An 11,332-nucleotide genomic window follows, 5' to 3' on the forward strand; every position below is an offset into this window, starting at 1 on the left:
TGGGAGTAGGGTTTGCGACCAGGTTTGCCTTTTTTTGCCCTTCCTCCCATGATAGGCTCAGCAGCAGTGAAGGCAGCAGGGCATCTCTCCCTGCAGAAAGAGCTAACAGATTTTCTTTAGGTCCTGCAAAAGTCAAGTAGGCCTTTCATGTCTGAGGGTTTGCTCTGTCTCTTCTTCTCAGCTTGGATGTGAAGATTAACTCTGTTCATCAGAGAGGGGATTTCAAATTCTGTATCCAGTTAAATTAAACCTGCCAAGGGTGGGCACCTGGGTGGCTCAGTCAGTTGAGCGTCTGCCTTCAGCTCAGATCATGATCCCAGATTCCTGGGATTGAGTCCTGCTCAGTGGGGAGTCTGCTTCTCCCTCTACCCTTCCCTCCTGCTTATGCTTTCTCTCTCTCCCTCTCAATAAATAAATAAAACCTTTAAAAAATAAATAAGAGTAAATAAATAAACTTGCCAACGGTTTTTAAAGCAACATATATGCTGTCACTAGAAGGCACACAGGTCCTGGGCTCCAGAAGTCACATACGTATAAATAGCTGGGATAGAACAGACATTCTTGAAAAGATTTGGCTAGTTTCTTACAAGTATTTGCCTCCTCACTCCCTGCCCTTTTACTTGGGTCTTGATCTCTGGGAAAGGGCTCATGTCCGGAACAAGTATTTGATGAAAAACTCTTGAGAGAATCAGAGGTGGTGTTAGAAAGCAGGAAATTCAGTACAAACACTTCTGCCAAGTCGTGTGTGTGTGTGTGTGTGTGTGTGTGTGTGTGTGTAAAGTGAGCACAGCCAGTCCTCGGACTCCTGAGACAGAAAAGGCCTGCAGCAATCTAAGGCTTAACAGATGGGCTTCAACAAATGGCATTAATCCTCTGAAGCTGTCTTAAACACTGAAATAGGAACAGGATGGATTGCAGACTACAATTCCCAGAATGCTCAGCGGGGAAAATAAAGTCAGTGGAGCGGCATATGATGGGATGTGTATTTCGTGAAAGGCTGGATAAGGCCCCTCCTATCCCTACTCATAGCACGCCTACCCCGCCGAAGCCTGTCGGTAGTTGTAGTTTTACTGAACCTAGAAAGCTTAAAATTGCAAAGAGAAGGTCGAAGGGCCTGACGGGATATGTAGTCGGCGCGTCCACCGGACGCGCACGCGCAACTGTGTTCGGGGCGGGGCCGCGGCACTGCGGTGAAAGCCGAGGCAGCGGGCTGGCGAGCAGGGGGCGGGCGGACATCTTGGGATCTGGAGAGTGGCCGGGCAGGCAGAGCAGGGGGCCGCAGACACCAGGTAAGCTCCGGATCTGGCCAAGGGTGAGGGAGAACGCCTACCTCGCTGCCCAGCTTTGCCTTTCCCTGCGCTGCGCTACGCGGAAAGCTGCCCACATCAGGGAGTGGCTTCAGCCTTCAGATCGAGAGGGAGCTGACGGCGGGGCGGGGGCGCCCGGGGCGCGGTTGCAGGACGGGCAAGGAGCGGCGCCCTCCACCTGACCCGTCCGGCGCCTCCCGGGAGAAGGAGACTTACTGGAATCCTCTCAGAGCGGGGACGCTGCACGGCGCCCCCCTACCCGGGATCGTGACAACCCTCCTGCTCCTTTGCGCCTCCTCCTCTCAGCGCAAGGACAATTCCCCGTCCCCTAGGACAGTGACACCCCCTTGTGCCGCCTCCCTGGACTGTGACAAGCTTCCCACCCTGCGGCACCCCCTCCCCCCAGTTGAGTGACACCCCGCGGCTCTTCTTCCTCAGGCCTGTGACAGCCCTCGCACCCCCGTGGAGCCATTTTTTTCCCGCGATGTCTTCCTCCCCAGGGAGAAAAGCCCACCACCCGCTCATGCCTCTACGCTTGAACCCCAAAGCAGGTTACGCAGCCCCAACTTTCCCTTATTCACCACTGTCAGGCTCTCCGTGCTGTTTTTCCTCTTCAAAGGCTTGACCTTTGCCACACTGGAAACTCCTTCGTCCAGATGTAACGCTGCCCCACCCCCCATCCCGGGCCTTTGCTGCTGCAGCCTCACCTGAAGTAGACCGCCCGGCTGTTTCTACCAGTCTTTCCCCTTAACTCAGTATTCCCTTCTTGTCCCGGGCCTCACCTCTGCTCCTGTGGTGCTCGGAGGTCCCTACCACTTGATACCTGTGAACTTGCTTCTTTGCCCAGGGCTCTACCTCCATTTTGCATTTCTTCTCTCAGCCTCTTTGGGACGAGGGGTGGAATGTATCCACCACCACCTTGAGAGCCTCTCACTGAGTTTTGGAGACCCTGATGGCCAAAGTAATTGGTTTTATTTTCCAGTTTAGAAAAGTCTGCTAAACTCTCTCTGCCCTGTAAAATTAATACCAGCGCTAATTCAGGAAATCTAGAATTAAATTAACCTTTTTTCTTCTTGCAAACACTCTAAGTTAGTTTGACCCAAATAATTTGGATAATTCACGTATTCCACTCCTTGCTTGTAGGTACTCAGGCCAGAAATGAGTTATGTCATGGGTCTGGAATCATAGAATTTCAGCTGGGTTGATCTCTTCCTTTTATGAACCTGTACCCCTACCCCCTTATTTTTATTGCATTTGGGAGCTGAGAGGGATCCGCCCTTTTTGAAAGGGAGGTGGTTAAAAATAACTAATAAGCTTGGGTCATTGAAGTGTAGCCTGCCAGGGCTGGGGCCTTTCTACTCTGCTCTTTTGCCTGCTTATCTGACTGCCTGGGATTGGTTGGAGTCACACTCCTGGGTTGGAGTCAGGGCCTAAGGCCTCCCTTCTCTCCTCCCCACGCCCTGCACACCCTTTCCTGGAATGTTTAGACTTCTGTGAATTAGAGAGCTGCAGGTTCAGGCCCTGCCGTCTTCTCAGAAGGGTAGTGGAGCCTGAGAGACCAGGTACTCCTAAAGCTGTGCCTGGGGGCCCCAGGCCTGAACCAAGTGGAGTAATTCCTACCGCCATTCCTGCAGCCGCAGGCAGGCCTTCACAGTGACTCACCAGCTAGAGTCTGAGTGAGAGTCTGCACAGGAAGGGGCCAAAAAAGGATCCGTGCTGAACTCAGCACTGTGAAGAGAGGGAGGGGGAGGGGGCTACTCTTTGGGCTCAGCCCCAGAAAAGGGAGGATCAAAATGGCCTTAGAATCCTGGGCCCAAGTCCCTCTCCATTTCTTTTCTCCTTTCCAGTGTCAGATAAACAGGAACTGGAGCCTGGCTAAGGGGAGGGGCATGCCTGGGGAGGACTTCAGGGTCACTTACTGGAGGGTTGAGTCAGGAAAAAAAGCCCAGCTAGTGACCTACACAGCCCCACAGGGGATGTTGGCAGAGGTTCTCAGGCCTTCCCTTACCCTGCCTCCCCCTGTCCTAGGTCTGTTCTCAGAGCGATGGGCCTTGGAGACTGAGCTGCCGCCATGATTGGAGGCTTATTCATCTATAATCACAAGGGGGAGGTGCTCATCTCCCGGGTCTACCGAGATGACATCGGGTGAGTCCCCTGGCTGAACCAGCTGTGCCCCCACCCTTCATCCCTCCTTCCCAGCATGCAAGAGCAGGTCCGTTCCTACCAGAGTCTTGACTTTGGCCACCCCACCCCTTGCTGCATCCTAGAAGCTCCGCTAATAAAGCCTGGTTCCCATTAAGTCTGGTGGTATTGGCCTGGCAATAGGCGGGACCTGTGGAACCTTGTGGGCCTCCACAGTCTTAGGAACTCCTGCCCTTCCTGCCTTCTGTTTCCCTTAGTGACAGACCTAGTTGCTGGAGATGAGTGCTTTTGCCCTGGCAAATTAATTCCTCCTTTGAGGGGATGGGAGATCTTTCTCCAGGAGGTAAAGTTAGTGGCCAGGTGAGTGGTACTAGTCCATATAAGTCTCAGAAGCCCTTCACTTGGTGAAAGCCTTCGCTGAATTCTTCTGAAAGCCTCTGCAGGCTGCCAGATCCGCTCCCACTCCCTTTTTGGGAGGAGGCAGGCTGCTGACTCAGCTGTTTTCAATTCCTCTGGGCCACTTCTAGAAGAGAGGTTGTGAGCACGCCTCAGGGTCACTGAGGGATGGGCAGGGAGGCCATGCAGCCCTTTCTGGCCTATCAGTAGACCTGGAAGAGCTCCTTGTTCTGGGTCCCTCAGACCTTAACAAGGAGGCACAGACGGCCTTCTCATTCTGCCCCACCCTGCATGCCACTGTTCTTTCCTCAGTGAGGGGACACATCCTAGCCTCAGCAGCTCTAATGAAATCAGGCTCCTCTGGTTTGTGCTGCCGTTTTTCTTCCTTTAAGAGCTTAGGACAGATAGTTACAGAATGGGCCTGCTGTAGTACCCTAGCTCCTTGGCTCCCAGCTCCATGGCTAATGGGCTGGCCTGGCCTTTGTGGCTGTTTGTCCATTGGCTGGTGGTGGGCATGAACTAGAGTTGTGGGAGTGCCTGGCTTCCCTGAACCTGGCTGGCTGTACCCATCCGCACCCTCTCCTACCCTGGATGAACCTGCTTAAGCCAGGGCACATACTGTCTTGCGTGCCTTGCTGTGCTTTCCGCCCCTTGCCTGTTGCTCGTCTGCTTCCACCTCATGTTGTGTGCTGCCTGCCCCAGTGTGTTGTGTCTAATCCTCTCTCTCGTTGCTGTCACTCTCCTCTTCTTGCTGGCGTCATTTCTCTCATCCCATCTCATTGGCTGCCGTAGCAATAGGTAAGCAGCCTATCAAGCTGCCACCCAGGCACAGGTGGGTGGGGGGCCCTGCCCCCCATCATTGTTTCCTTCATCTGTTTTCATTCCCTGAACTCGTCCTGGAATTGGACCCTGGACAGGAATGAATGGCCCAGCTCCATGGCCCCTTGGTGCCTTTTCCTCGGTAGATTAGAACCTTCTCTGAAGTCATGCTGGCTTTGTCTCACTTCTGGAAGAGCCAGGCCTCCCCACTGGTAGGATAACAAGTGGGAGAACTGAAGAAGGAGCAGGGTATCTTTCTAATTTGGGCCTGGAGCTTACTGAGAAACTAGAGAGGTGGCAGCTGGGAAATTGGGGCCAGGTCTGGGAGTCAGGAATATACCTCCTTAAGCCTAATGGACTTCACTTTATTAGCGGTATGCCTGTCCTGTCATTCCCACCTGATTTCCCTATCTCTGGTGGCTTTCAGACACCAGCTCTGCTCTGGCCCTACTCCCGTGCCTCTGCTGGGAGCCACAAGGGAACTGCCCCAGCGGTTTAGGTGTTGGCTTCAGAGTACATGTCAGACTTAAGCAGTGAAGGGGGGAAAGGTTGTTAACAGCTGTGGTTAACATCCCCATGGAGTGAGGTTTGACGGGGTGCTGAGCAGCCCCTGTGTACCCTTTTCCTCAGGAGGAACGCAGTGGATGCCTTTCGGGTCAATGTTATCCACGCCCGACAGCAGGTGCGCAGCCCCGTCACCAACATCGCTCGCACCAGTTTCTTCCATGTTAAGCGGTCCAACATCTGGTTGGCAGCTGTCACCAAGCAGAATGTCAATGCTGCCATGGTCTTCGAATTCCTCTATAAGATGTGTGACGTAATGGCTGCCTACTTTGGCAAGATCAGCGAAGAGAACATCAAGAACAATTTTGTGCTCATATATGAGCTGCTGGATGGTGAGGCTGGCAGGGTGGTGGGCCTAGGGTGGGGATGGATCTGATGGGGCCTTGCCTGGAGGTAGGGAGCATGTGTGAGGTTCCCTCCAGTGTCCTGTGAACTTACTTTCTTTCCTGTCTGGTCTTTTGAGCCCTGAGAAAGCCAGTCTAAATTCAGCCTTAAAGGCTGCTCTGAAGTAGAACACAGAAATAGGCTAGTGAGTAGAGGTGGGGAAAAGGGGTGGGGACCAAAAGATATTTCAGGGGGCTAGGAATCTAACTGGGGGGCTTTTAGCTGGGCCTCCTGCAGTTAAGCACATTTCCCTCTTACCTTTGTGGTTTGGGCCTTAGTTCACCGAGTGTCCTTCCAGCTTTCTGTCTCAACAGCTACCTCAGAGCCTGTAGGACAGTGAGATATTACCGACTTCTGGGGTTGCATTATCTCTGTTCCTCTGTAGGTTATGATTAAAGGAAACAGAGTCTTTCCATCTCCTCAGAGTCTGTTTTCTAAGGTCTCAGCGCTTCTTGATTTCTCACACACTGGCCATGAGATTCTTCTGATTTTCTCTGTGAAAAAATCTGATGTTTTAAGTATGTTTCTTATGGAGCACAAATACCACAGTAAATGCTACAAAGCCAGAGGACATTGCTGCAGATGATCCCATGGTCTTCTAGAGCTGTGCTGGCCAGATATGTCCAGGCCAGGGGAGGGACTGGACTGAAGGCGCCTTCAGTTTTTTCCAGGGGGTGATGGTTCCCTTCCTTTTGCAGAGATCCTGGACTTTGGCTATCCACAGAATTCAGAGACAGGCGCACTGAAAACCTTCATCACCCAGCAGGGTATCAAGAGCCAGGTACTCAGTGGGATAGCCACAGCAAGGGTGGGGCCCATCTACCTTGAGCATCCCCCTCACAGCCTTGTCCCAGATGACTCAAGAGCCCACCTCTGACAGGAAGTGCTGGCTTGAGCCCTCTACCGTGATTGCAGGCCTATTTTGCCTCATGTGGCCCTCCACCCTAGGAGCAGCCGACTCAGCATCTCTGTTACTGGGAATACACTTCAAGCAGTTTCCTTCTGCACTGGGGGAAGGAAGGGTGTGGGCTGCCCTGGAGGCCTGGTATTCCTCAGAAGGGGAGAGCGTGGGCCCTCCTCTGGGGTCCAGATCTTATAGCTGCCTTCTCCTCCTTTTCTGCCTGCCTCTTCCCGTCTGTGCTCCCCTACTGCTTCCTGCGGGCATCACATTGGCCCTTTGGCCTCCAGCATCAGGTAAGCAGTTCCCTCAGCTTCACCTTTACAGCTTTCTTCAGGTCCTGCCACATGGAGCTCATGGGGACGATGAGTTATTGGCAGCGTGGGGGGACTGGAAGGGAGGGGGGATGAGAGTAGAGTGGGGATAGAGACAGGGTCATTGAAGGTGGAGAGGAATGAGGCCATTCGTGTTTTTCTCTGTCACCCCATGTAGACAAAGGAAGAACAATCGCAGATCACCAGCCAGGTGACCGGGCAGATCGGCTGGCGGCGGGAGGGCATCAAGTACCGCCGGAATGAGCTCTTCTTGGACGTGCTAGAGAGTGTGAACCTCCTCATGTCCCCCCAGGGTGAGAGCCCACTTGGAATGAGCCGGAGGGGCAGGGATAGGGCAGCACTCTTGTCCTAACTCACATGTTCCCATGTGTCTGTCTGTCTGTCTGTCACCAGGGCAGGTGCTGAGCGCCCATGTGTCAGGCCGGGTGGTGATGAAGAGCTACCTGAGTGGCATGCCTGAATGCAAGTTTGGGATGAACGACAAGATTGTCATTGAGAAGCAAGGCAAAGGCACAGCTGATGAAACCAGCAAGAGGTGCCTGAGCGGGATTGCTGGTGGGAGAGGGTGGACCTTCGAGGGCTGAGCGGGGCTTGGTCTATCACAGATTCCTTCAAGATACCATTTCTGCAGTAATGCAGACTCCCTCTTCCCAAGGGTATGCTTGCCTGGTTCCTCTTGACATCTTTGCTTACGAGAGATGAGAAGATTGTCCTCATCCTACTTCAAGAGTAGACCCCTTTGTTTGATCCCCAGGGCTGAGACTCTTCTATATGTATTGATGGCCTCCCATTGTGCCTGAAATCTCTGGGTCCCAAGCAACAGAGTTCTCCAGAGATGAGCTTGCAAAGCTCCCACTCTCCATAAATCAGTACCAGGGACCCCTGAGTCAGAAAGCTGCATTCTGGTAGCTTTCCAGTCTGTAGTGCAGGCCTCATCCAGGATGTGGCAGCCTTTGGGGGTGGGATAGCCTCCCAGCCAACCCTCTCCTGCCACTCTTCTGTGACAACGAGGAGACCTTCTGCCCCTGCTTGCAGTGGGAAGCAATCAATTGCCATCGATGACTGCACGTTCCACCAGTGTGTGCGACTCAGCAAGTTTGACTCTGAACGCAGCATCAGCTTCATCCCACCTGATGGAGAGTTTGAGCTAATGAGGTGCCACTGGGGTGTGAGGAGGCAGGGGTGCTGCTGGCCAAGAGAAATCGGGGGAGGGAGGAGGACAGGCTCTGCTGTGCCAACCTTGCTCCCAACCCCTAAAGGTATCGTACCACCAAGGACATCATCCTTCCTTTCCGGGTGATCCCACTAGTGCGAGAAGTGGGACGCACCAAGCTGGAGGTCAAGGTGGTCATCAAGTCCAATTTCAAGCCCTCATTACTGGCTCAGAAGATTGAGGTGAGAACAAGGGACTTGGGGAGGAAGCAGCACTGTCTCTGGGTATAAAAGCAGCTGATGTCAGGGCTTGACAGAGCTCCCTCACTTGTAGGTGAGGATCCCAACCCCACTGAACACAAGCGGGGTACAGGTGATCTGCATGAAGGGGAAGGCCAAGTACAAGGCCAGCGAGAACGCCATTGTGTGGAAGTGAGTCTCCTTCATGAGGCCGCTATAGGTCTCAAGATGCCTTGTACCCCCATTTAAGTTTTACCTTCATTTTCTTGAGCGAGAGAGAGAGTGAGTGTGTTGTGTGTGTGGTGGGGGGGGGGGCGGTGTGCCTGTCTTTTTCCAGGAGCCTCTGCTTATGCTGTCACCCCTATACCTCTATGTGAAAGTGTACATGCCCGCATTTGAGTGCATGCATGCATTTATCGGAATGCTTCCATGTTTTCCCCTGGAATATTTCTGTGAACTAGCAGGGGATAGCATGCTTTTGTATTTAAGCTAAAACTGCAGCCCACAGTGCCAAAGGAATAGCAGGCCCAAGGTTCCATTGCAAGTGCTTAGCAGGGTCTTCCCCATACTGTTTGTCCTGGCACCTCCCACATGCTCCTCAGTTTCCTTGTCCGTACCCCTCCAAAAAGGCACCCTCTACCTTAAAACTCCTCCAAGCTATCAGGGGCACTTGCTGCTTACTGCCCCTCTGTTCCCAGGATCAAGCGCATGGCAGGCATGAAGGAATCACAGATCAGCGCTGAGATTGAACTTCTGCCCACCAATGACAAGAAGAAATGGGCTCGACCCCCCATTTCCATGAACTTTGAGGTATGGCAAAGGAGAGGCCTTAGAGCCATGGCAGGGTGTGCTAAGAAAGATCTTAGGATTGTTCAGGTCAAATTCTGCACCTTACCACCTGCAGATGAGACTTAGGGAGGGGAAATGATTTAATTCATAGACCCATTCCTTCCCCCTTCAGGCCTCTTACTGGAAATTGCTATCCACACTGACAAAAATCTTTGACTTCTAAAGCTTGTCATAAAAACAATTTTTGGAAAAATTTAGATTGAATGCCAAATAAGACACAAAGTTTATCTACAGACAGGAGAATGGGCTGACTTTGCTTTATGCATGTTAGACATAAAATTTTCTCCACCTTATTTTTTAAGCCCATATTATTGAGCAGGATCAGTGTGTTCTACAGTGGGTCTTTGGTTGCTGCCACCTGCTGATTAAAGGAATTGAATCAAGTTATCACAGGCAGGGCCTGATTTCAAACCTAAGTGGTTATTCTAAGTTACTCTTGGATATGCTTTCTTCTTTAGTAACCTCTTAAGAAGACCCTTCTTAAGCTTCCCTCAGCTTCTTTCAGGACCCCAATCATTCAGACACCTGTAGTAGAGATGAAGTAGGTCAGGGCTACAGAACTTTGCAGAGGAGAGTAGCTGTGAGAGGAAGACCACATCCCTAACTGGAGCTGTCCCTTACCCAGGTGCCATTCGCACCCTCTGGCCTCAAGGTGCGCTACTTGAAGGTGTTTGAACCGAAGCTGAACTACAGCGACCATGATGTCATCAAATGGGTGCGCTATATTGGCCGCAGTGGCATTTATGAGACCCGCTGCTAGCTGCCTAGTAGCAGCTAGCCTGCCTCTCCACCCACCCTTTTCCGTGGGTCTGGGTGCCCTGGGCCACCACACTTCAGTGTCTCCTCCCTCCTGCTTTGCTGCCTTCCCTTTGCACCAGCCCCTGAGTCTAGGTCTGGACCAACCACATTGCGAGCGGGACTGGTGGAGCAGTCCCTGGGCTCCCTGGGCTCCCTAGGCAGGGTGGTTTCTAGGGCTCCTACTCCACCATCCATCTGTCTGCCCTGGCCCATGCCAGGCTCTCTGTTCTGTGACCAAAGCCAGGTGGGCTCCCTTTCCTCCCCTCCCCTGTGGCCACATCTCTCTGGAGTGGGAGGGTTGGCTGCCCCTCACCTCGGAGCTCCCCCAAAGGCCAGTAACGGATCCCCAGCCCTCAATCCCTACTCTGCTTTGGGATAGTGTGAGCTTCATTTTGTACACGTGTGACTTTGTCCAGTTATAAACCCAATAAACTGTAGAGCGGAGTTGCTAAGTGTTAATGCGGAAGCTTGATGGGGAGGGGGACTGATGAGATTGCTCTTCCCAAACCTCATGCTGCCTGCGTGAGTAGAATTTCACATTCTGAACTGTCTTAAGGCTTTTCTCTTGTGTTGTGCCGATTGTTAGGCCCTTCAAGGTTATCCAAGCCCTTATCCTGACTGGTGTTACCCCAGGTCTCCTGTCTCCCCAAAACACAACCTCAAGGGCAAGCAGCTCCACCTGATCCCAATTCCCTGAGGGTAGAGATTCTTTCCCTAGTTCAGTTTTAGCTTTAGGCAGGTATTTTCTAATTAGCAGGGATTAAGCAAGGTTTACATTTGGATTTTCCCTCCATCCCAAGCAACTGACCTCAGTTCTCCTCTACCCAATTACCCAGGCTTCCCAAACATTGGTGAGTGGATGATAAAAGGGATTCTCTTTTCTATAACCTCCCCTCTCCAAAGAATCTTGTGATGAGCTTGTCCTTGAGGGGAGTATTCCATACCTTGCTGGCGTGTTGGAGCAAATACAAGCAAATTTGCCCTCATCATCCTTCCCTTGTTTGACTTCAGCCATTTTAAACCTAAAAAATCTATCAGAGAAAATTTCAAATACAAGTATCAAAATATAATAAACTCACATGTCCTATCATTCATTCAACTTTAACAATTACCAACTCATGGCCAGTTCCTTAGTATTTCATGATTTGCGTTCACACTTAATCCAAGAGTCCTGTGGAATTTTTTACAACGTGTATCTACATCTAAACAAGGTCCATTGTGGTCAGTGAATGCTATTTATTTATTTGTTTGTTTATTTGAGAGGGGGGCAGGAGAGTGGGGAAGAGCAGAGGGAGAGGGAGAGAATCTTAATCAGGCTCCTTACCCAGCATAGAGCACAATACAGGACTTGGTCTCATGACCCTGAGATCACCACCTGAGATGAAATCAAGAGTCCAGCACTTAACCAACTGAGCCACTCAGGCACCCCTCACTTTTAAAATCCTATA

General features: G+C 51.8%; 1 protein-coding gene across 4 annotated transcripts; it reads left to right on the forward strand.

Annotated features, from left to right (window-relative positions):
• The first annotated feature begins 1,176 nt into the window (after positions 1–1,176).
• On the forward strand, positions 1,177–10,328 carry AP2M1 (adaptor related protein complex 2 subunit mu 1). 4 transcript variants are annotated; one of them, XM_032875490.1, is made up of 13 exons: positions 1,177–1,289; positions 3,336–3,452; positions 4,638–4,643; positions 5,295–5,560; positions 6,311–6,393; positions 6,801–6,806; positions 7,003–7,138; positions 7,239–7,380; positions 7,881–8,000; positions 8,105–8,240; positions 8,332–8,429; positions 8,936–9,047; positions 9,712–10,328. In XM_032875490.1, the coding sequence occupies exons 2-13, from the start codon at positions 3,379–3,381 to the stop codon at positions 9,844–9,846; spliced, it is 1,314 nt and encodes a 437-aa protein (XP_032731381.1). In that variant the 5' UTR covers positions 1,177–1,289; positions 3,336–3,378; the 3' UTR covers positions 9,847–10,328. The 4 variants fall into 4 exon arrangements, with proteins under 4 accessions (XP_032731381.1, XP_032731383.1, XP_032731382.1 ...); XM_032875492.1 differs by lacking the exon at positions 6,801–6,806; XM_032875491.1 differs by lacking the exon at positions 4,638–4,643 and having other exon boundaries at positions 9,712–9,846.
• Positions 10,329–11,332: the final 1,004 nt, after the last annotated feature.

The sequence above is a fragment of the Lontra canadensis genome, unplaced genomic scaffold (genome assembly GCF_010015895.1).
Source record: "Lontra canadensis isolate GAN:19392208 unplaced genomic scaffold, GSC_riverotter_1.0 scaffold56, whole genome shotgun sequence".
Lineage (NCBI taxonomy): Eukaryota > Metazoa > Chordata > Mammalia > Carnivora > Mustelidae > Lontra > Lontra canadensis.